Below are 25,628 nucleotides of genomic sequence, written 5' to 3' on the forward strand. Positions count from 1 at the left end.
GGAACGCAGTAAAATGAAGACTTTGTAATGATTTCCTAATCGAATGTCCATTTTAAGTTTCGCGTTTTTGCGAATCGCAGCCTCTGTGAACATGTAAATTCGCGCGAACGATAATATTCAATAACGTAAAATAACGAGAGTTTATGATAAAAAAAGTGTTTCGAGTAAACTTCTCCTTTGGGAAATTTTTCTAATTTATCGTAAATTTATATTAATCGAAAGTACGTATCAAATAATATGGAAAAATATCAATTTCGAGTTGAGGAATATATCCATTGAAAATGTTACTAAGCAAAAATGACTCCGAAATTTTCACCTATTTTTTAACCTTCAATGTGACCCACTCAAATCGGAATAATGTTTTGAACAGTATTGTTTGTTGCTTTTGAACTAGTTCTAACTAACTCAGATTAGTATATGGATCGTATAGATACCTTCAAAACCAAAAAACAGAAAACAACACGGTAATAGTATTTAGTATACAAACACAGACCTATAACTCAAGTCTAAATAACTCAAACCACTGTATTTACAAATTTAAACATGAACGATGAACTCTACTCCTATCCCTCCCACAACCAATCATATGCAACAACCACCGTAACTGTCGCAATAAAGGTTAGAAAATATATCAAAATTTCGCAACATTTATCGCCTCATAACTTTTTCAACGAAACGTTTCCTAAACTCAAAATTCGTATCGTTAAATTCTATACAACAAATACTTTCCATAAATACAAGTTTCAACCCCAAAAAAAAGGTTTCCCAGAGGAAAAATTCACATAATGCCTGGATAGAAAAAGTATTTTTACACGCTGACTTGAGTGAATTCTGTTGCAGTATAGATACGTTGGAAATATCAAAGAGCATACTATCGTGAAAAGTACATACATATAAAATCTTACTGCTTGGTTCACGGTAGCTCATGAGTTACGGACATTTTTACACTGTAATCCAAAAATCGTAAAACATTCTTTTTAAAACACTTTTTCGTGCCCGTTCTGTTTCAATGTTGCATAATAGAGAATTTTCAGCGTGCCTCACTTTATCATACTCCCGAATAGCTTCGGCCAGTATAAATATATAATTTTATTACGTCACAGACCTGTCCCGGGAACAGGTCGTCTGGGGGACAGGGAGAGGGATGAGGAATTATTTCGTTGGCGGACTGATTATTAATCGCATCTACAGAGTAGCAATTTCTTATAGTTTAATATTTTTCCTTCTATTCGACTGTAAGGATCCGAGCGTACCACGAGAGAAAAACGGAAAAGCAATTTCTAAGAACGTTAAATAGCTCGTTGGAAAAGCGCACTTTATTCGAAAAGCCAGAGAGAGAATATTTTAAGTCACCGTTAGTATTATGTACTCTTTGTCGAGTTACGATAACAAAAATGACGCTTGCCGCTCTGCGTCTCTGATACAATAATTACCAGCCGTGACTCGCGACCCCGCATTATCGATTTAATTCTCAAATGTATATACTTTCAATTCGTCCGCTGAAAGACAGAGAACGAGAGAGAGTGGAGGTGGTTGGAGGGGAGGGGATTAGAGCGACGAGAGGGGAAGCGGAAAAATAACGTTATTAAAATAAAATACACTCCGATCCTCTAATTATCACGCCGTCACGAACTGTAAATTTAATAAATTCTGTTGCGTACTATACGAACAAATGGCAGCGTATTAGAATCAAGGGGAGACGGGGAATGAAACAGAAAAAATAATAGGAAATACGATAATAAATGTCACAAAAAGCTCTCGCGCGACCGTGTAACATACATTTCCACGAAACACTTCTAAATATAAAATATTTTTTTCGTCGTTTAGAAGAGAGTGGAGGCGCAAGGACGATGTTAAAATTTCCTTTAAACAAGAAACGACGACGTTCTATTTATCCGTCGGTGTGTACCATAATATTACATCCTAATAATAACGGAAGCACTTATCGATTCGAGTCTCGTGAACGCGTGCACAGAACAGTGTGTGTGTGTGTGTGTGCTCTTGTGTGTTATTCCTTTCGATTCACCTTTTCGCTGTTCCATTTAGAACCACACACCACGATAACACGTTTTCCCGGAGTAGAAAAAAAAATTAGGAAGACGGAGAAAAAAATATAGAAAAGGCGGGTAATTTTGAAAAATGAAGAGGGAACGAATTCTGGTGGTGCTGGTATTCGGAGAGTGGGGGGGATAGAAAAATGTAATTTCTCATTAAATCGTCGTTAGGACAATGCGATTCGAGGTGGCTGTGTTAAATCGGGTTAAGGCACATCTATAAATACCTCACTAACTGAGAATGAGAGAACAGGAGAGAAGGAGGTGGAACGAGGGGAAGAGGGAGAGAGAGAAAGAGGTACAAAGTGTGCTGGCAGAAGCGTGAGAAAGAGAGAAAGAACAAATACGGGGAGATGAAGTAGGAGCAGGAGGGAGCGAGTGAGATATGTAAACGGAGAAAGAGTAAGCAACCATACGAACTGGCAAAAGAGAGAGAGGGGAACTGTTACCGGGTAGTGGAGAAGGGAGACACGACGGTGAAGTAGAGGGGAGGGGGGAGGACAAGAAACGTGCGAGAGAAAGATAGATAAAAGCAAAGTCACAAAGTTGACAGAGAGAAATGAAAATGAAACAGAGGAAACGACGTTGGAGGTGGGGAGGGGGAAAATGGTAGTAGTAATCAGTCCGTCTAATAGTGTGGGCACATCGAAGATACACACAATTGCATTCGTTGCCAGATGCCTAACTACACGATCGTCATACCCCCTCCACCGTCTATCCCTTCCCCCGCTCATCACCACGCTGTCACTTCTGCATTACGGACGAGTAGCGGAGGAGGAACACGAGTCGAGGTAAATTCGAGGATGAACGAGCCACAAACCGAGGCGAAGGGGATGAAGAAGAAAAAGAAAAAGAAAACGAAATAATAAAATCGGCGCGTGAACGTGTATTCTGGAAAACCGGCACCGCGGCAACACGCCACACTCCCGAATGTTTCATTATTTCATCGAGGACAAATCAGGTTAAAAAATTGTTTCACTCACCTCTATCTTTTCCATTTCTTTGCTGCACGGCTGTCACTCACTATTCCCACAGTCATCTAGGATCCTTTGGCACACACACACTGACGGCACATAGCGCGGATATTAACACGGGCTACACACGAGAGCACGGTGTGCGTGTATATCGAAACGATATAGGTTTGACGCGCGCGGACCAGCGACTCACGGTGCGGCGCACGCCGCTGTCCCATCAAGACTACTTTGTATTTACTCTAATTATGTGACGTCACGGATACACTGCTCGCCCCACCACTAGCCGCCGTAGGCGGCCGACCGTTGACGAGCGCGCTCGAGTGGTCCCGAGCCAGAGCGGGCAACGCGCATGGCGCAGCCATCCAGTCACCTGTCGTCCCTCCTCGTTCTCGTCGAAACCATCGGTGCAGTAGCATCGTCCACTTGCTCGCGATTTTATTCCACCTCCGGTTCTTTTACCGATCTCGTCGTCTCAAGAACCACGTATTCGCGCACTTCCGACGAACCACGAATTCGCACGTTCGATAACGGACACCCTAAAAGATACCAATGGATTCTCTACCGTAACTCAAGATCATTCGTGACCCCATTACCGATTTCTGTGCTCTAACCTTAATCCGACGCGCGACGTTTGTGCTACTAGTGGACTCTCGTTAAATGTTTCTTTTTTTTTTTCAAAGAAGAAAGATAGTGTCGCAAGATACCTTGGTGACAGTGCATCTCATGGATTAACTTTTCATGACCGTGACGGTCGCGTGATTGACTTTGAGCGTTAAATGTTTGACGCATACTGTGGAATTTCGAGGATTCTGATGGAACGGTGGGTGTGTATGTACATGTGTGATCACTGACTGTTTGAAATATGAAAAACTACAGAGCGTTGTTTCGAAAAATAAGATTGTGTGGCTCACATTACTGTGTTATGATACCGTACACGCGACCTCACGTTTACAAAACGTTCTAGTGTACTGGTTTACGTTTTGCGAATCGTTCTGATCTTTGCGTTCAATGTAAGTGCGACCGCTTCTACTAACTTATTCTTAAAGAACTATGTGTATGCGTGAAATTTACTATCAATTATACTTCGCAGTAACGTCAAAAACGAGAGAAATGAAATGAACTGTCACTATGGTTATTAAATTAGTTCTGATAAAAGAAAATAATAAACCAAATTTTTCAAAAATCACTGTTATGCTTGTAAACAAAAAAAATGAAATGTTCACCTCGTGACGGATGGACTGTGTCAATAAGTGAGAGTGCAATAAATGACGCCTTCGTTGAAAAATCGTATTGGTTTGTTCCATTTATTACCCAAAGCTCTTTTCCAGTTTCTAGTTTTCACAAAACTAACGTTACCCAGCATCTGTTTGTCTTTGTTTTTTCTCCCGATGTACAAATTACACGAATCGACGGTCTACTCGCGTAATGGTCACGCTGCGCCTTCCAAACACTATGCTTCGCGCGTTAACTTTGTTTCCCATCATCCAATTCGATTAACGTACTTTACAATGCTTTCGCAATAAATTCTTTTTCACGTTCTCATTTTTCTGTTTTTTTTTTCTTTTTAAATATTTTATAACTTTCATTCGTCGTAAGACTGAGGTTTAAGTGTTGTTCCAGAGAAAGATTTTGTTGCGGTTAAAGGCAACGTGCACAAGGAAATAGGAAGGATATATTTTATGTATATACGTATATGTATATCATATATATTTACAATAAGCGTTAGAAGAGTGTTGTTTAGGTGTCGAACAGACGGATCGTAGGCCTATCTCGCGAGACACTGATTCACACAGCGCTAGATTTAGCGATCTAGATGCAGGTTGGTATAAATTTAATTGTAATTACTTCGTTGTGGTTGTTATCGTCCCTTTTTGTTTTCCATTACTTTTTTCTCGATTGGACATTTTTCCCGTCTTTCCGTTATAGTAGCGTAACAAGAGGAAAGAGAAAACGCTCGAGGAAGCGTATTGAATGAAAGACGCTGATAACCGTCAATTACCATTTCTTAGGTCTGAATCGAGAAAAACGATTTAACGCTCAAGAAATCAAGTGCCTAAAGCGAACTTATTTGCAGCATATTGTGCGAATAAATTGAATTCGTATAATTGATGCAAAAATAACAAAGAAAAAAGGTTTTCAAATACCAAAACACGACGGATGTAAGTTTATTCTCGTGGTAGTATATTACTCGTAATGAAAATATTTTAAATATTCAATATTTGTCGGTTGTTATTCTTTCACGTTATTTCTTTTTTCTTACTTTTGCATCGAATCCCGTACGAATATGAGATAAAAACTCTGAAAATTGAAATTGAAGCGAGGCTTGCGTAATTCCAAATCGATCTATTTAAACCTGTGTAAACGGAGAGACAGATGTCGCTGTGGCCATTACGAGAAACCGTTTTGTGCGAATTTTTAACATTATAACGATATTAATATTACAATAATTCCTTATTAGAACAATTGGTTCCTAGCGAGGTTATGTTACCGGAAAGACGATTAAGATCTACCCTTTCTTATTTTTATTTCCACGTAACGGTCAACAGATAGGATAAAATATACACGGATCTGTCAAATTTACAACATAACGGAAAAATTATCAGACATCTTGAAATGTTCATATTCACGAATTAGAATACACTGCTATACATTTACAATGTATAGCACATCACAAATCGTGGTAGAACTGTAATCCAATGCGAATCTGACGCAAATAATTTATCCTCTCTGTCTTCTAAGTGATAAATAATCGATTTTATGTTCCATACCGTTTCGGGGAACCTCGAACTTCTGCCGAACGCGGACCCTGTTCTAATTTGGTTATGTGTGTGAGTGATCACATTACTTCTGTGTTTGGTCGAACTTTAGACACAAATCCCAATAATTATACCGATATTCTACCACAATTAACGAAGTACCACGGAAAAAAACGGCTTTAGAACTAGTTTAAAATTGTAATTGACACACGACGATCAACAAACTGACAATCAGTGCACCGAGCGCGCCAATTCTAAAAAACTGGAGGGTAATGGTTGCAATGTCACCGCAACGCTATCTAGTTTGGACCGCGCGAACTATTTCAAATTTATGACGTCACAGAAAAATTGTCAGACATCGTGAAACGTTCAATTCACGCATTAGAGTACACTGCTTGCATTTACCACGTGAAGTACATTATAAATTGTGCTAGCACTGTGATCTAATGTAAATTTGACGCGAAAGTGTATCCCCTCTGTTTACTAAATAATAAATAATCGATGTTACGTTCCATACCATTTCTGGGAACCTCAACCTCCTGCTGATCGCGGATCCCCCTCTATTTTAGTAATATAGTCACGTTATTTCTGCGTTTGATCGAACTTTCTACACAAATCCAAATAGCTGTACCGATGGTCTAACACAATTAACAGCATACCACAGAAAATACCGGTTTCAGAACGTTTAAAACTGTAATTAACAGACGACGATCAAAGAAGCGACACAGTCACTGCACCAAGCGCGGGAATTCTAAAAAACTGCGCAGGGGGGCAGGGTAACGGCCGCAATGACACCGCAACGCTATCTAGTTTACAAGGCGCGAACTATTTCAAATTTTTCACGAACTGTCAAGTTTACGACGCAACAGAAAAATTGCGAGACAACTTGAAACGTTCATGTTTCACGGATTAGAGTCTACTGCTAGAATTTACCATGTGTAGTAGATTATAAATCGTGCTAGCACTGTGGTCTAATGTAAATTTGACGCCAAGGTGTATTCTCTCTGTTTACTAAACAATAAATAATCGATTATATGTTCCATACCATTTCTGGGAACCTCGAGATCCTGCCGATCGCGGACCCCTCTCCAATTTAGTGATATGGTCACGTTATTTCTGCGTTTGATCGAACTTTATACACAAATCTAAATAGCTGTACCGATAGTCTAACACAATTAACGACGTACCGCGGGAAATTAAGGTTTCAGAACGTTTCAATTGTAATTAACACACGACGATCAAAGAAGCGACACAATCACTGCACCGAGCGCGCGAATTCTAAAAAACTGGCGTGGGGGTCGTGGAACGGTCTCAATGATACTGCAACGCTATCTAGTTTAGAATGCGCGAACTATTTGAAATTTTTCACCGACAACTTGAAACATTCGTGTTCACGAATTAGAGTGCACTACTAGAATTTACCATGTGCAGTACATTATAAATCGTGTTAGCACTGTGGTCTAATGTAAATTTGCGGTCAAGGTGTATTCTCTCTGTTTACTAAACAATAAATAATCGATTATATGTTCCATACCATTTCTGGGAACCTCGAGCTCCTGCCGATCGCGGACCCCTCTCCAATTTAGTAATATGGTCACGTTATTTCTGCGTTTAGTCGAATTTTATACACAAATCCAAATAGCTATCCCGATATTCTAGCACAATTAACGACGTATCGTGGAAAATAACGGTTTTAAAACGTTTAAAATTGCAATTGACACACGACGATCAAAGAACCGACCCAACCAGTGCACCGAGCGCGCGAATTCTAAAAAAGTGGTGGGGTAACGGTTGCAAGTTGCAATGCCACCGCACCGCTATCTAGTTAAGAATGCGCGAACTATTTCAAATTTTTGCTCAAATACGAATTTTAAACTGCGAATGTTTATACATTTATAGCGTTTCCTCGTACGTAAAGCGTATTAAAATAAAGATTTTAATAGATTTTAATATAATACATATGTTATTACTGATAATTAAAAACTGCTAGTACAAGAATTAAGATTCAATTCAAACCGTATCATTATAATAATTTATATGTATATATATTAGTGTTTGAAGCAGTGAATTTGCATAAATATCCGCAGTCTAATGGTTTTTATTGTTTCTAGTGATTGAATTTGACATAAAGCACATCTATGACACAAATTGTCCCGTGTTCATTTAAAATTGGTTATCGACGCCCGTTCGTTTCAATTCATTTAATCGTTGAATTCCTGTTTCTCGTAATGGTCACTTCATGAATTCCATTCGAGCTTATGCACGGCTTAAGAAAAAGTGTACGAATTCACCATGGAACCTGGATCGGGTGAGACTTCCATTATTGTTACGGTCAAACATTGCGAAACGAATTCGACAGGGACACTTCATTGATTCCTTCTTGTTCCCCGACGCTTAATAATTGTTTTCGAGTTCGTTATCCTAATCTGTTGTAAGTCAATTACCGTAAACTGTAATTAAAAATACGGATTATAGAATTCCATTGCACCGTAACGCAGTTACGGTTATCGTCAGTGACATACTGTGTATATCCTACGTGTTTTCGACGTTATTGATTTGTCGATTAAATAACGTTAAGGGGTAACTACCTCGTACAGGATAATTGAAAACTGTTGTACTTAACTGCACCGATGCATACCGACAAGAATGTTCGTGGCAGTAAAACAATGATTGTTATTAAGGTTTGTGCACAAACCGGAATTAACTGAACCGTTTAAAATGAACACAAGGTAAATTACTAAGCGACAATCAGATTTGTCCCCCGGGGGTACAATTATTCCTGCCAGTATGTCTGTGTTTGAACGTAACATTTCGAAATTGAAAGTTTTTACTCCTCTGAACGAAACCAGTGGCAAAGACATTAACGGAATTTGAGTGGGATTTGCATGTCCCGTAAATAACCTAGAGATTTTTTCCTAGAGAATACAGGTGGACGCCACGATCTGATTCTTTGGATGAAAACCGAACTCGAAGCTCTGTTCTATCCAAAAATCACTAGTTTTCAGGTCGCGAGTCCCTCCTGAGAATTCGGTAGTTGCAATCAGAGAGTACGTGGACTGGGGAAAATATCACAGCTGGCCCCCGGAACTGTTGAAAATCGAAAATAAAGAAGGGGCTTCGAGGGCCTTCGAGGAACAGCACGCTCGTCCCAGCTACGATTTTCCGTATTTTTTTTTTTGTGCCTTCTTGCACGGTATCGACGAATCGCGGTCTATGAAATTGTAGAAAAAATGATACAAACAATAGCCTACGACCTACGACTATAGGTCACTAGAAACGTTTTCTCTCGAGAACCGAGCCGGGACGACCGAGTTTTCCGTTTGCGCGCGGTACGTTCATATCATACATGTACATTCTGTAACTAATAATAATATTAATCGTATGATCGTCCCTATTAATATTATTATCATTGGCTCGCACGCTAGACCGATCGCTGTGACGGTGCGCCGAAAACAATACATTGTCTCTGATCAACGACGAATAGTCTGTGCATAAGAACACAGGTTTTTAATACCGATTAGGAATCGTTCGTATAAGAAAAGCTGGAATTTCGAGTTCCCTACAGTCGCCAAGGCTTTAGAGGAAGATTACGATCAACTTCCGATCGAAACAATTCGTCAACGATGGAAACTGTAGAATCGAGGAGAACCGTTTGCATTTGAAGCTTCGAGCGTCAAAGCCGCCTATGTGTGAGATTTGCTTGAAAATTCATTTATGGTCGAGCGCACAGGCACAGCAATTTTTATTTCTACTTATGTTAAGGAAAGCGTGTCGTGGTCGCACGAGGCTTCGGAATTTTTGTTCGAAACACTACTTTATACAGGGGAATTACAATCACAGATCGATTCACCGCGTAAATCTTCCGAGCGATCGCGGTGCTCACTTTTTCAGCTCGTGATAGGATATCGATGCTTCGTAAATTCAAAGTCTATCTGGGTGGATTTCTTCGGTCGCTAAGAAACTAACATCGAGCTACGAGGACGGCGTTGTTACGTCCGTCGGTTGCTCCTTTCTTTGTGCAGCAGGAAACCGAATACATTGGGACTTGTACTCGTCGGATTAACGTTTCGGTTCAATAAACAACGACATACACGACTTACGATTTAAAACTTGATAGAAACACGTACCACCATCCCGAGGATACAAATACAGTACCGATTACAACTTTGTTTAACCCGGCGGCGTGCGCGTTTGCTTTGTTTTCAAACAACCGAGATCTCGGTTCCGGGCTAAACACTCGGACCACGCAACGAAGATATACGATCATGATAAATACAACGGCTAAACATCTGAAACAATGTGAACCCACCAAATTGCAACAGGAAGATACCGGACGCGGTATGGATAGACTTTGAAATCATCTAACCGTGGAAACCCAAAGGATACATCTAGTTGATTCCTGAGACCTTCACGACATTCACGAAAAACAGTCTGATATGAGGAACCGTACGCAGAATCATACCATCTTCGTACGCGAATTGAAGCCTCGCACGAACGCGGTGCCGTAATGTCGTTAAATTTCTTAAAATAATTTTCTTTTCTCTCTCTACTGTCGCCACGCGTCGCATCGATGGCTCTCACCGGCGAGAAGGCGCCCCATTTAGGACACATCATCGATCGTTCGCGGTGAATTACGTTTTATCACAACTGATTACTTTCAATTGTTCGTCGATTCGATTCGTTTTTACAAAAGCTACCGGTTAAATCGTCTAAAGCGAGTACGCTGATGTAATTTTTTCTCTCCCGTAAGTCTAAAAAATGATACACGTCGAGTTTCGTTCTGATTGTTCGTCAAAAATCGTTAGTCTTGTTACCTAAATGTTTCGATCGATGAATACTTTTTTTCTTTCGTTTTTTTCACGTGGGGCAAGGTCCTGTCTGCCCCGACGGGGAGAGCCATCTTCAAGCGAACGGCGTGACTTAAATCGTGGACCATTTATCGAACAATCGTATGTATATTTAATTATTCCGCGTCTCCGGCGTCCGTTCCACCGTCGTCCTGATCGCCGCCGACGTCGTTTGGCGTTTCCGCGACATTTCCCGACGATTCCTCGTTCTCCGCTACTTCCTCAGCCTCCTCGGCCGGTTCTTCTGCGATTTCTTCGAGGGACTGCTGCTCGGTCATTTCTATTCGTCCCTCGGATTCCTCGTCAGCAACATCCGGCTGTTCCGACGCATCGTCGAATTCCTCGACGACTTCTTCAACTTCTTCCGCATCCTCTACTACCAGTTCCTCCTGAACGACTGTCTCTTCATTTTGAAAAGCGTTCAGCACCTTCTGTTCGATCGTGAGTTGCCTAACCGCGTTCTCCAAGTTGTCCCTCAATACGGTGCTCGATTCGTTCTCCGCGTCGTGCCACGTCGACGGCATGAACGTCATACGAACCGTTTGATACAGCTTCCCGAATCCCAGCTTCTTGTACAGGTTTTGGCTAGCTTCGTTCTCCGGGCGTATCACTACGAAAGGCCGGTAGCCCCTTTCGGCCACCCGTTTCGTCAGGTACCTACGATATATCGTGAACATGAATTAGACAAACGATTCCTTGAATATCAAACAAGCAACAGAGACACTAAGCATTCTTCTGTACAGTAAAAACAGTCGTCTCGGATACTCCCATGCACACAAACCGCAATTACATTCTATTTCGTGCGCGAAACAAATAGATTCTCTACCTTGCTAATTTCGTTCCGTAACCCTTCCTCCGGTATTGCGGCTTGGTTTGCATGGAGAACATCGCCCCGTAATAGGATTGCACCATCCAGGCGGCCAGGCTGCCTTTGCAGAACACACCGGCCGCTGGTAGGGATCTGATCAACCGCAGAAAAACCTCGTGACACTCCATATCGTTCGCCGGATACAGTTCGTGGATCGCCTCGGCGTGTTCCGCCTTCAACGGCAGCACCTGAACATCCGGATTGGCCTCGTCATCCGGTTCCAACGCGTCGTCGACGTTCCCCGTGTTCTCGCAAACGAAAACATCGCCCACCACCCTCTCGATGGTTCCGGTGTCCTCGTAGAGACGGGTCAGCTCCTCGGCGATGTCGTAATGAACGAAATTGATGTAGAGCGGCTTCGACCAGTCAATCAGAATGTCTTCGTCCCTCAGCAACTTGAGCAGCTCCAGTCGGTCGTTGGGACAAAAGACGCCCACGCTCTCGTGGAGCAAACCGTGGGGCTGAAAGACCAGTCAAGTGTAACAATGTTAGAAGGAAATGATCGTTCTTCGAAGGGGGGCATGTATGTACCCTCGCGAGCAAACTCGGCTTCCGCTAGGGGAAAAAGCGATGTAGAAGAAAAGTCTACCACTTGGTAAATTTATTCCAGATAGTGAAATAAATGTTAAATCGAATGTTAATTTGGTATACATTTCAGTAATTCTAAATACCAAGTGGTAGGAGGCCTTTTCCCTACGTTACTTTTTCCCCTAGTGGAAGCCGAGTTTGCACGCTAGTGTACACTAATGAGCAAAGTCGACTTCCACTAGGGGGAAATATAGCGAAGGGAAAGGGCATCCCACCACTTGGTAAATTCATTTCAAGTAAGTACTGAAACAAATGTTAAACCGAATGTTGATTTGGTATAAATTTCAATAGTTCCCGAAACGAAGTGATAGGAGGTCCTTACCCTACGCCACTTTTTCCCCTAGTGGAAGTCGAGTTTGCTCGTCGGTGTACACTAATGAGCAAAGTCGACTTCCACTAGGGGGAAATATAGCATAGGGAAAGGACATCCTACCACTTGGTAAATTCATTTCAAGTAAGTACTGAAATAAATGTTAAACCGAATGTTAATTTGGTATAAATTTCAATAGTTCCCGAAACGAAGTGATAGCAGGTCCTTACCCTACGCCACTTTTTCCCCTAGTGGAAACCGAGTTTGCACGTTAGTATACCAAGGACTAAGGAAATTGTAAAAGGCTTAGACTGGCAGACGCGCATTAATTATTTATCACGCGATACTTTGTGGTACGTTCACAACGTCTCTGTTTGTGTGTTCCGTTGACATCCAACGGGTACCAAATCGTTACTCGACATACTGCAAGCTTTCGTTTCCAGGCTTTAATTAATTTCACCCGATTCCAAGTGGGGGACAGTCAGGGGGAGAATGTGTCGTGGGTACACGAGACACGTCATAATTTCGCCACGGATTGGCGATAAATTCGCCCCGAAAATGTCAAGGTTCACGACGACTTTTTGATTTATAAAACGGCGAAAGGACACGGAGAAAATCGTCGAATCAACAAATTGCCGCCGCGCGATAATTAACTAAAGAGCATACAATCAACGGGGAGGGGGGGGGACGGCGGCCGGATTAGAGGAGTCACCGGGCGAAGACAGGAAATGGACTGGCAAGGCTACGAAACAAAAAGGTTGGCCGAGAGCCAGACAAGGATGTGGGCCAACTTTTCCGCACCCTTGCTGATACGTTTGTAGGCAAGATGAATTTGCGGGACGCACGCGACGCTACGTGTATATTCACCAACAATTTCACCGACTTTATTCTCAAATTTTCAGTGGATTTGGATTCCCGTTTATTCATCCTCCGACGCGTTTAATAAATTCGCCATCGAAAAACACGAATTTAAAATTAAAATTCGATTGGTTCATAGTTTGAAGATTGGAGAGAATCATGGCAAGCATTCGTCCGTCCAGGAAAGATTGCGACTGGATGATGTTCGATATTTCTCAATCTCTATCTCTCCCCACGATGCAACTCGGAAGGGGATGGTCGCCGCGGGGAATTGTATCGTGAGCGTAGCGCCGCGGGGCGTTTATCGATCGCGGTCTAGCTGTAATCTAAAACGAATAGGGGGGACCTTATTTTATACTTACGGATAGCGTCATACCCGGAAAATGCAGGCAGATGGCATCCTCGGGCCAGTCGTTGGCCACGTAGAAATGAAAGTCCCATACCTTGTCACGCATGTAGGTCAGCAAAGTTTGATGGAACTGTGGAACAGAGATAGGCTAGTAGAGTTATCGTGTTGTAAGCCACGGGACAAAGTGTAAAGTTTGTTTTCCTTTCTAAACACGTTTATCCCTACCCTTCCTCCTCCCACCTGGTCCCCGATAAGCGAGTTACTGCAGGTACACCAGGGGGGGGGGGATAAGGAAACGAGAAGTAATCCTTTTTTGTAGCAGAGCATACACGGGGGTAGTAACTGGTACACATACAGACACACGGATAGAAACAGCTCGGAGAATCTTTTCATCTCGCGGAAGAATTAGAAAGGGTACGACAGGGGTAGTTAAAGGGATGGTTCCTTTTCATGGAGCACGCTGACTAAAGCCAGTGTCTGAAATGAAAGGGTGGATATTTACGAGGAAGCGGGCAGGATAAAGAGGAATCTAGCCGGGGGCGACGCTCCAGACGCCCGGGTCTTAAAATAACCACCACGTGCTACCTCTGATACCCTTGTATATAAAGTGTCTTCTTCCCGTTCAACGGAAATCTCCATATTCCTGTCGAGGGTAAAGAGAGAAAAAAAAGGGAACAGGTTCTCTGTATTCAAATATTTCTGCGTCGCGGGGGGATTCTGTTCCAGTTCTCAATCGAACAATACCCTAATGCGGCGGACAAGGAGACACCTGTTTTCGGGGGTCTGGACCATCATCGTTGATCGCTCGACGCTCCCATCGGGAAGAAGGTTCAATCGAATAGTCGTGGATTATTTACGTGGCAAGAAAAGGTATGTAATAAGTACAGTAAATCATCGATGAGTGTCCGAAGGCTCCTCGGCACTTATTGAAATGAAAACAAGTAATTTACTTTTCAAATAATATTTGTTTATTATTACAAAAGAGTGAATAAAAAACTTATAAATTCCAATCTTCTCAAGACAAGCAGGTTAAAAATAATAATTGTTGAAATTGTTATATAGATAAATGATTTCTCTTTTCGGTTGAAATTAATGCAGCTTGAGAAAACAATCTCTGATATGGGATTGACGTCACAATTATTCGTTGTATTTATTCTTTTTTCAAGTAGCTTTCTTTCTTGTAACAAATTATCGATATTTTGACAAAAATTATCGATACCTGTAATTATGACTTTCTACAATATTGATAAAAAAATAACGATATATATACAATTATCGATAAATGTCGCCCATTACTACCCCTTGTGGTGGGGATGATGTCTGAACACAGTGTCGTGAAGCCTTCGAACATTCATCGATAATTTACTGTATCTCAGTACACAATCTTCTCGTTGAAAGTAAATAATAATCAATCATAAGGGGACTAGCGCTCAAGTATGCGAAAAATATTATTGCTGAAAAAAACAGTAAATTAAAACTTATATAAATTTTAATTATAGGTATCTGTACATAATAATATATACTCTTGCGTTTAATCAATCTCTCGGTAGAATCATCTTAGCTGAACAGATTTCGTGGTTCAGCCTGTATACAGGGACAGATTTGCAAAATTTCCGCTGTGGACACGACACATCCGAAACCGGCTCTGTGTTTTATTTTACGAACGTTTCTAACGGATGATCGGCTACCAGATCATCTCGAACAGAAAGTGTCTGTTTTTCTGTCTTTTTCTATTTTCTTTTGTTCTTCGTCGAGACACTTTTCGAGAGAACAGAGAACGCGACGTAATAAAATGTTTCGCATGCGGCGATGTGATGTGCGACCGGCGTGAATTTACATATCAACCGGCTCCGATCTCGAAAAGCGGCAAGAACCACGATGCAAATGAGAGAACGGTGCACGAATTGTCTCAATTTATTTTGGTGTCTTTGAAGAGGGAAAGAGACCTTTCAGTTATAATCGCAATATCGAGCTTAACACTGAAAACTTCGGCTACGTACGGTGAGGACACACCTCTAACGCGTAAAATTCACTCACGAGGGAAAGTTTGTTTAATATTAGCCTCCCGCCGTGGTTGTTTACCCGGAATAAAGAGAAACGCCGTTTTAATAAACGATCCGTTTCATTTTTTTTTATTCTAGACGAAGCTCGTTCACAACGATGCCAGACGAGCAGGCTCGGATTAAAATTTTTGGAGCCCTGGGCTATCAAACCTTCGGGGGGTTCATTGATTGAAAAACAGAGGAGGGAAGGCAAACAAGATTTAAAAACAACATACAATAAAGTACATAAATCTTCCAAAATTGGAATTTAATCTAAACAAAATTAAATAACATTTACTCATAACGAACAATACTTCGTTACATTTTACTAACATTGATCCGATTTATTTCGACATTCAGTGTGATTTCGAATTATTTCGAAAGGGAAACGGTAAACAAAATTTTATTCAATTATTTTCTGACATCAATGGAAGAGTTAAATTAGGGCACCCCTTGATCCGGCAAACCGAATATCGGTTTAATTGGATCCCCCCCCCCCTCCACCCCCGAGTTTAAAAGTCATGCAACCTAATTTTCACGGTTTAAAGTTAATATTATTACAGAACGGCACGTGAACTCGCCTGAACGCGGAATAAACGAGTCCAGCGACTTTATGGTAATATACAAACGTGTTTCGCCTGAATCGGGTAACATTGCAGACTCGTGGTAAACGTGGTACACGTTTCGTGTTGTTTTTTTGTGCAGAAATTAACAGCCGGATAAATTGTTCGACCTGCTACCAACGAGGTATATAGTGAAACTGATGAAAAATATAGTGCTCGATTGGACGGGATGTGACGGACAGCGAAACGAGAAAGAGAAGATGACACGCAATCCTAAAAGTGCTCCATCAAATGCCCCCCTCGAATCATTATCGAGCTTCAGCCGCAGCTTGTTAAGTATCCTTCGGTGGCGACTGGTAGGCGTGCAAGAACCATCGATTCAAATGCGGGATTCGAAAAACCGACATGGCACATCACGTATGTGTGTGTGCGCGCACATCTGGACACGTCCTTGACCCTGACTTCTTGACGGATACACCAGCTTTATTCCGGGGATAAACGGTGTGCGGGTCTTTATGCGCAATCATTTCGTGCTGGTCAGGCATTACGGTTTTACGGGCAACGAGTAACATACCAGACCGGCGGGCATCGTTCAAAGTCCACCGAATGACGCATACAGGGGAAGCTCGGGGTAGAAAGTAATAGTTTTTTGATTTTCATGAAATAAAAAAAGTCTATATTTTAGGTAGAGATTTAATAGGTTGGGGATTCAAGATTAGTTCTATAGCGACGTAATGTTTTTAGATTGATTGTTCAAATTTCTGACCGTGGAGATTGCCCCACCTTCGGGTGCAAAAGTAACAATGCTGGGGTATAGTTGTAGTACTAATAGATTAAACAGAATTATGCACAATGAGAGACAAACAATAATTTAAACTAGCTAATAATTACAAAGAATCAATATAACATTATGGTTTTATATTTAATTGGCTCAACACAACATTATTTTTTAATCAATAGGTACTCAACATAATATATTGTAAATTGTCTTTTTGTAATTAACACACCATAACATTATTTTCTTAATGAGATTAATTAATTCTCGTAATTTATGGATTATTCGTTATCACAGCACTGTCTCTTTTATTTTGAGAAACTATAAGTCCTGTTGCAATCTACCCCTGTTACTTTTAACCCTGGTCTCGCCTACGGGTAACAGATTTTTTATCGATTCAATAATTTTGTCTCTGGCTCTGGTATCCAGATACATATAGCTGGGAATTCTTAATTAACTTCACGTTGGAATATATAATTAACACTATAACTATCAAACCCATAAAAATAACGGATTGCAGGTTTCTTATTTCACAATTATTAAAGTAATAATAGTGCTTTTGCTGGAATTTATGTTACCTTCTGATTTACTACACTTTTTATACAATACTTTATCACGCTAGATTGCATTATATATTACATAGATTAATAAATTATACAATTTACTCCGGTATACATTCACTGCTAGTACTTCTAATGTCAAGTCTGTCTTTATACGTCTTTGGTGTAGATACGAAATCGTATGAATGCTGCTTCATTACCGATTCGGTAAAAAAAACCGTATCGTCTGAACTGAACAGGAATATGGAAAGAATAACGATCGAACGTCGCATAGGATCGAGATCTACGGATGATCTTGCGGCGAGATTGAAACAAACGGTACCAGATGAACTTCCTCGGATCTATCGTTCGCGAAGAAAAGTTTCCTCGAATCGAATCATGGTATCGAATTCCAGTAACTGGCGAATTCCTGCGGCGATATCGCGGGGCGAGATTACGAGATCGACCCGGTCGAGCGGTTGATCACGGAAACGCGACCCTGGCCTTGACACCCGGTGTACACCTTGCACATCGGTACCGGAATCAAGGTGGCGTGGCCGGCAGTCGTAACACCGGCAGTCCCACCAACCGTCGACGAGCAGGAAACAAAGCTCTTTTAGATCGATAAAACTCTCCGGGTCGAGAGTGAAAGGCGAACGAGAGAAAAAGAGAGGGAAATGGATGCCAGCAGAGTCTGTCTGCAATCGGTTTCGCGCCACTTTCTAACTTCGGCTGGCGAACAGTGTGACCACCGGGCGAAAATATTTCGTACCAACAGGAAAATGGTACTAAATTTGAAAGAAAGACTATAAAGGTTAATTTACGATATTATTACGTTATTATTGAAACATCTGGCTATTCAAATATCCCGACAATGCCATTGGTGTGTGTCAAGTTTGAAATGTAAAGCATAATTTTTACATAACCGGGTCCGAATTACGCGATGAAAATATTTAATTCTTCCAATTGTTTTTTTTTATTTTGTAGTGACTTTATGATGCGCGAAGAAATGTCTGAATAGCGAAGAATAGATTTTCATTCGGACTAATGCCCGTCGGCTTTCTTAAGTTACCTATGGGATCAGAGAGGAGAATGTTAGCGAACAGTGAGAGGGGGAGGAAAAAAGAGAAATCACTCTTGTTTCGCTGAATGTGGGGAGATGGATGAAGAGAAAAATATTAAACTCATATGTCTAACTCTCGTGTTGTTAGTTAACACTAGAACTACCAGCGTTGAATGTATATTAAATTAAATTGTGTAATATTATAATATACACAATATATAATATAATTTAGCATAACACAGTGCAATATAAAATGCATAGTAAATTAAAGGTCAACAGAAATTCCGCCAGAAGCACTATTATAATTTCAGTAATCATAAAATAAGAACTCTGTTATCCATCATTTTGACAAGTTTAGTACTTCTAGTATTAACTTACATTTGTGATTCATAAAGACTTAATTAAAACGTGCAATTATTACGTTATTTACATATTTCCTTAACTTCCCCATGTCGTTACCCTATGTCCGATGTTTCGATGATTCCACTGAAGACATCGGAATTTCGAGGTGAAAAGGGATTTTTCAGCTGGCGTGGGAGATCCGAGTCAAGTTCTGCATAACGGATTAACAGGATATTGACAGATCAATGAAGATATCCCAGGGTGTTATTTATGCATTAGATACTCGAATATTCCGGGTATCGATCACAGTTGCAGAACCACCGCAGTAAAGCGATATCCCGGAGTCATAATGGCACCGCTGTGGCGACCACAGTTATTGCCGTTACGCAAACCGGTAGCCTTTGATGCGTGAAATTTCAGCAATGACACATCGCTATCCCGTTGCAATATCTTTCGAAAGAACATTCGAAATGATCGTGTTTCGTGTATCCGATCGAATACACAGCATGTAACGTGCAACTGCGAAACATAACCGAAAGTCTTGGTGCGAAAAGAGCTGCTCAAGGCGAGAAGGATAAAAATTTAATGATTTTATGAGATATACACAGTGTTCACCAGTTAATATTAGCAACGAAAAAAGCCAACAGAGGTATATCGCCGTGTCCCCGTTGATGTTACATGATTCATGATGAAAAGGTAGGCGAGGCTTGTTGCGAAACTTTCGCCCGTAAACATTCTCGACGACCGATTACACTAGTTTACGGTCATTTGGTGACCGAGGCTCCATTATGAAATTCTTATGTAAGGTGGTCCCCCAAACTCAAAAATCGTAATGATACGTTTTTGAGATATCGCCCGATGAATATTTTGGTAATTTTTTAAAAAGACCCGATGGTTTCGACTATACCTCGCGTGAGAGTTGACCGATTTGATCGCGACTACTCTTAAATTAAAGATAATTTAATTACATACAATTATTTCCTACATTGTTTTCCAGTCGAACCGATAATTTAGGCGGAATCCAGCGAAACTTAAGAAAAATGTAATTTTTTGGGGCCAAAATTAAAATCGAATATTCACCACATCGCTTAAAAAACATAGAAATTATTATATGACGTCCAGTTCGTTATTTTTTACGTAAAAAAGTAATCGAAATAATCATCGGGTCATTTTTTTAAAAAATTACCAATATATTCATCGGGCGATATCTCAAAAACGTATACTTAGGAATTCGTCTCATGTCGATTTTTGAGTTTAGGGGACCACCTTACATAAGAATTTCATAGTGGAGTCTCGGTCGCATATAATTCCTTGGATTTTGTAAACTAGTGTGATCGCGCACCGGTGCGTGATGATCATTTGCGTTAACAGGTGTCCGTGTGAACGTATATCGCGCGGTCGCGGTGGTGATTTTCGTCGCATGAAAAGGTGGATACATAACGTCGTTTGATCGAGCGACACACGCGTGGGTGGTCGAGCTGGAGAACATCCACCAGCATGATCGATAATAAGGCTGAAGTGCCACGAAATAAACACTGGTTTAGTAATCGTTATCGGGTGTACTATAACCGAAGTACACTGCAATCGAGGTATAGGCGCCAGAAAATTGGCAGAGACAGTAACCTAGCAAAATGGAGGCCACAGCAATCCATCGTCCATCTAAAGCGACTACACGCCTGGCGTAACAATCGGGGAACCAATCGGGGACCTGTTCCGTACTGTTTAATCTACAGTAAATCCTCGATGAGTGTTCGAAGGCTCCTCGGCATTGAACATTAAATACAGCGAGAGTCAAAAGTGAGTATACACTTCGAAAGTATGGGATTTATTCATATTTATTTCTCTCAATTAAGAATCTAATATTTCGCACATATTATGATCTATTACATTCAGATCTGGTGACTGTGAAGGAGGACTTAAATGATTGAAAGTGTTTTCCAGCAAACAATGTTTAACCACCTTTGCATATGCAGCTGAATTTATTTCTAAAATATTTAAATATCAAAATTTGTCTACAGTACTATGAATAAAAACAAACTGGCCAACACCAGAGGTTGCCATACTGTCCCAAACTATAATAGTACATTCACGTTCAACGATATGTAAACAATGTTGTGGTCACAACTTCGAATTTCTTTTTCTCGAAATTTTGGTCTGCCTATTCATCCCGAAAATGTTAAAAAGGTCACATCCAATTGTATTACTATCACGATCTCACCATAGTAGGATGCTACAGAAGGATTACTCGACCATCACCTTTGCAAGGTGTATACTTATTGTTAGTTTTAACTCTCACTGTATATATCAGTTGTTAAGCTGCGTCTACGCTACATATCAAAACATGTTATATAGCGAAGTTGTAAAACATAGAGAAAAAAAAAAGAAAAATGTTATATAACGTGATGTTACATAAGATTTTTTCGTGTTATATAACAAGTTATATGTTATCCTCCTAGTATGTCGCTATTGTTAATAATGAGACGCAAAATGTTATACAAACTTATTACAGACTTGTCTAAAAGGTATAGTCTTGTAACAAGTTATAAAAACATGTTGTATAGCAAGGTTATACAACAATTTGTTGTATAACAGTGTTCTGCTATATAGTGTAGACACAGCTTTACACACGCCGTTGCACGCGTGCAGTAACGATCAGGCGACGCTTTGCGATCGCGTAACCAGCCGCCGGACCTGATTCACTTGATCGCCAAAGGATTCGCCAACTCGCCCGGAAACGCTCGCGTGGAACAGCCTAGCAATCTATGTGTGTGTGTTAAAAAAAGAAATCGCGAGAGGCGTGCTCGCGTCACTTTACGACGGGTACGTGCAAATATCGAGGGGTGGGGGGTGGTGAACGCCGCTGCGGAAAACGGCGGTGTACCAGCTGCGACCTTGACACTAACCTAGCGCAACGGCCGACACTTAGACCGGGTTACGGCGGAAATACCGCACGGAGGATCGCTTCCTCCTTTGACCGTAATCTTATATCGTCGATGCGCGGCCACTTGTCCACCCCCCCCCCCCCCCGGGGGGAACGAGGCCACGATATCGTCGCGCACTGGTGCAATATCGTGACTTTTTTCTCCCCCCACCCCTCAAGTTACTACGTCCGACAGACTTCTGAGTGGAAGATTCTCGCGTGGTTAACGTGGGTGTTAATTTTCGTCGAACAAGAGTATAACGGGAACAACACGAAGCGTTCCAAGTTTAGAATAGAAAGTTATCGAGTATAGAACGCGAGGTAGTATCTTCAAGGCCTGTTGGGTTTGCCCGCACGATGACTTAAAGGTGTATATATTAAAAGCGGGAACAGGTGTTCGGTTATGATTCGTGTGAAATTTCTCGGTGGGGTCGATTTAACGCGACACGGTGGTAAATTTTCTGGGAACTTTAGGATTCTTAATCGTGATACATGTTGCTGGCCGACGTGCACCATACGTGGATCTTTCCGTTTATTCGGAAATGACATTCCGTCGTCGCTAGACCTTGGAGAATGATTTAGCATCGTCGTTGTTCGAGAGTAACGGGAAGAGAATGCGGGACCTCTAATTAAGATTCTCGAGTATCGATCGTCGGGATTATTATTAGTCGAACGAAGGATCGTGGAGGGGAGGGAATGGGAACTATTCGGAGGCTCTAAGGGAATCAATTTGCACGGGTAACGAGATGAATTAGATTTTTCTGAAAGGGGAAGATTCGTGGACTGGGATACTGTTAATTAGAGGACGATGTTAGTACGCTACGAGCGACGGGATTTCTGATCGGTTGGTTGGAATTTACCGTGTCTAGGATTTTGGAAGTCCGAAATGATCGAAGACGCTGGAAGTAGCTGGAGGCTTAAAAGGAAGCTCGAGTTAATTGTACAGGGATTTCCGCGTGGATCGATAAATTTCTTTTATTGTGATTTTAAACGCACCTTTAAGGATTCAGGCAAATACCCAGCAAGGAAGTCCAAGAGTTCAGGCAACTCCTCCTCGGCGAGCAGACGAAAGTTCCGGCCTCGTTCCATCGCTTCAGGGCACTCCATGCTGAAACTAATTACCGAGAGATCATTGTGTGCGAGTGGCACGAACTTTCGAACCCCCGGCCGGTCTTCAGCTGCCCATAAAACACGTGACTTCTACGTGCTCGGTCATAACGTGTACCGACGAAATTGCTTTTTCTCCCCCTCGCGGATACATCTAAAAACATCCCGGCCGATTCCGGGGTACGATCCCCGAACGTGAAAACGTGCGTACGGCGTTCCCTCCACCCGAGACCGTTCGATGCCCGTTGAATTCGCATGTAAACAGTCGGAGCAACCCCAAGTCGGACGGGAAATAATCGATTGGGGGCTTGTCTGAGCTGGGAGAAATATCGCACGCGTGGACGAAAACGAAGGAAATGGGCCTGCGATTAGGAATCATTACTGATTATACGTTCTGTATGCGTTGGTATGTATATCGGGGCAACGTTCCTACGCGACGATGATTGCGTAATTACGGGCACTTTTGAACTTTTAAACCTTCCTCGCGACGCTTGGGTCACGCCACCGCAGGCCACAGTTTTGCACCCGTCAAGGTCTGACTTTGACTTATCGCGTGAAGTAGAATGCGCCCGTGCTCTCCCCGCTCGGACTTGTATGCATCATCGTTCCGGCGGTTAATCGCTTCGACCTTCGACGCTGGGAAACGGAGCGTTACCGCTCGTTACAGCGTGATAAATGAATATTAATTCGGCAGATGCGCGGGAAACATTTTTGTACCTGGGAACGCTGAAAGAGCAGGTCGAAGAGATGGTTGTTAAGCTCGACTCGTTAACAAGCCGGAATCGTTTGACAGAATATTCAGGAGAATGTGTACAGCAATAGGATGACGTTATCTAATCCTACCTCTACAGAAGGTTTAACGCAGACTTTAAATAAGTTCTCGTAATCAGAGGCTCAGAAGATTGAAGACTTTAAGTTGTCGCAAGCTTAAGAGTTTCTCGAGCTTCGATCCGAAGACTCTGCTGCGCCGAGTGCCCACAAGAAACAATCGGGACGTCGAAACCCGTTGATATTTAAGGCTCGACGGTGGTAATAAAATAAAGAAACCTTGGTAATTCACTAATACGATAACCGACACGATACGGGTTTGTGTATCTCTTCATCGATGCGTATCGAGTTTAGAACAATTCTACGATAGAATGACTTTAAAAAAAAAAACCGTATAGATCGACTTAAACTCTCGGCGATCACAGCATCCCCCGGTTGTACGCCGAGGGACAATCGAGTCTCTTTATAGACGAGCAACGCGAACTCGTGAACCCTACCGCTGCAGAGAATTACACCGGTGTCACAAGAATGTCATAACAAGAAGCACTACGGGTCGTGACGAGCAACGGGCGATAAACAAGCCTTGGTGAGACGGTAAATCACGAAATAAGACCGTTTCCCAGACCGTATGCGTGGACCGCGAACTTATTTCTTCGGGGCACTACCATTACGAACGATCCGTTTACCTGAACGAACTTGAATAGCTTGATCCTCGATTCGGCAAACTGTGCGACCGGTTGTCACGATCAACGGACACCCGATTGTCGAGGGAAACGAGAATTACGCGGCACAAGATCAGCCGAGGTTGAGAATGGTTGCGGGCTGTCGCCAAGGGGTAGTTCCAACGGAGGCACCCGCCCTCGCCGCCCCCTGAACCCGCACTGCCGCCCCTGGGCCACCGTTACCCTCCATGCACCGAACACCGACGTGGTGGCCATCGCGCAGGCGTCATGGTAACTCATTCCTGTACTATTACCGCCGGGTGCCCCCGGTCTTACCAGGAGCATCCTCGAGGATTACATCGAATGCGGCGAATACCGAACGCGTTGCCTACAAATTGAATCAAAATCAAATTCTCTCTCAAGGCTATTGAGAAATTACTTACGGTGTACGATTTAACTACCCCTATATCGTACGTCATTAATGATTAAAAGAATTATGCAGTTAGGATTTCTCAGTAGTAAAATAGTAAATGGATTACCGATTGATAAATCCTGGTGTCGTTTAGCAAATTATCGATGTTACACAAAAATGGCACAGTGTATGCGGAATGACCTAATAGTCTCCAGCTGCACAGGCTTAACTTGACCCTACTCGTGGAGATCGATAATTTTGCGGAGATATCACCGAAACATGGTTACATTTATCAACCCGCATGTCTTTACTGCGCCGAACACGGAATTTGCATCCAACGTGTCGCCTCCTCCAATCGTCTGTTCAGCCCCTAACCCCATTCACCCCCCAAATTCACAACCCTCACGCTGTCCAGCCACACAGCATTTACCCCTAAGTCACGGATACAACATGCTGCCTCGGCCGATGCGCTCCAACCACATAATCGTGCTGGTTGTGCGTACGATGTTACGAATGAAAAAATTAACTGCAAAAAAAGGCATACGGTTAGAGTAAATGAATGGGAATAATAATATTGAAGTGATGTTTAATATCGAAATTCAGAAACCTGTGAAAAATAGTAGGGTACCGTTGATAGCCATGCACCCCTCCAGCTCATCGACGTCGTACTGCACTGCGCCTAGCGTCGCGACGCAGGAAAGCACAGCTTCCATCGCCACCTCTTCATTTTCACAGATCGATCCGACCGACTACTGACAGGAAGCGAGACCGATGGTCTGGGTGTTAAAATTGTCTACCCTAACGGTGTGCGTAAGTCAGGGGTTGTTCGTG

At 42.1% G+C, this 25,628-nt stretch overlaps 1 protein-coding gene across 1 annotated transcript; it reads right to left on the reverse strand.

Moving 5' to 3' along the window:
• Positions 1–10,335: 10,335 nt before the first annotated feature.
• On the reverse strand, positions 10,336–24,470 carry LOC107185993. The gene is made up of 5 exons (XM_015573780.1): positions 24,410–24,470; positions 22,845–22,962; positions 13,618–13,734; positions 11,458–11,960; positions 10,336–11,288 (listed from the first exon to the last, which is right to left on the reverse strand). Exons 2-5 carry the CDS (start codon positions 22,953–22,955, stop codon positions 10,748–10,750), a joined length of 1,272 nt encoding a protein of 423 aa, XP_015429266.1. The 5' UTR covers positions 22,956–22,962; positions 24,410–24,470; the 3' UTR covers positions 10,336–10,747.
• Positions 24,471–25,628: the final 1,158 nt, after the last annotated feature.

Source organism: Dufourea novaeangliae, unplaced genomic scaffold (assembly GCF_001272555.1).
Source record: "Dufourea novaeangliae isolate 0120121106 unplaced genomic scaffold, ASM127255v1 scaffold54, whole genome shotgun sequence".
Lineage (NCBI taxonomy): Eukaryota > Metazoa > Arthropoda > Insecta > Hymenoptera > Halictidae > Dufourea > Dufourea novaeangliae.

What these genes read in the sequence shown, in the direction of transcription:
- LOC107185993 (XM_015573780.1), bottom strand. Translation starts at nt 22,955, where the DNA reads ATGGAGTGCCCTGAAGCGATGGAACGAGGCCGGAACTTTCGTCTGCTC. An exon ending in ATTTGCCTGAATCCTTAAAG is followed by an intron (nt 13,735 to 22,844) that starts GTGCGTTTAAAA and finishes TCTGTTCCACAG; the next exon opens with TTCCATCAAACTTTGCTGAC. An exon ending in TTCCGGGTATGACGCTATCC is followed by an intron (nt 11,961 to 13,617) that starts GTAAGTATAAAA and finishes CTGGTCTTTCAG; the next exon opens with CCCCACGGTTTGCTCCACGA.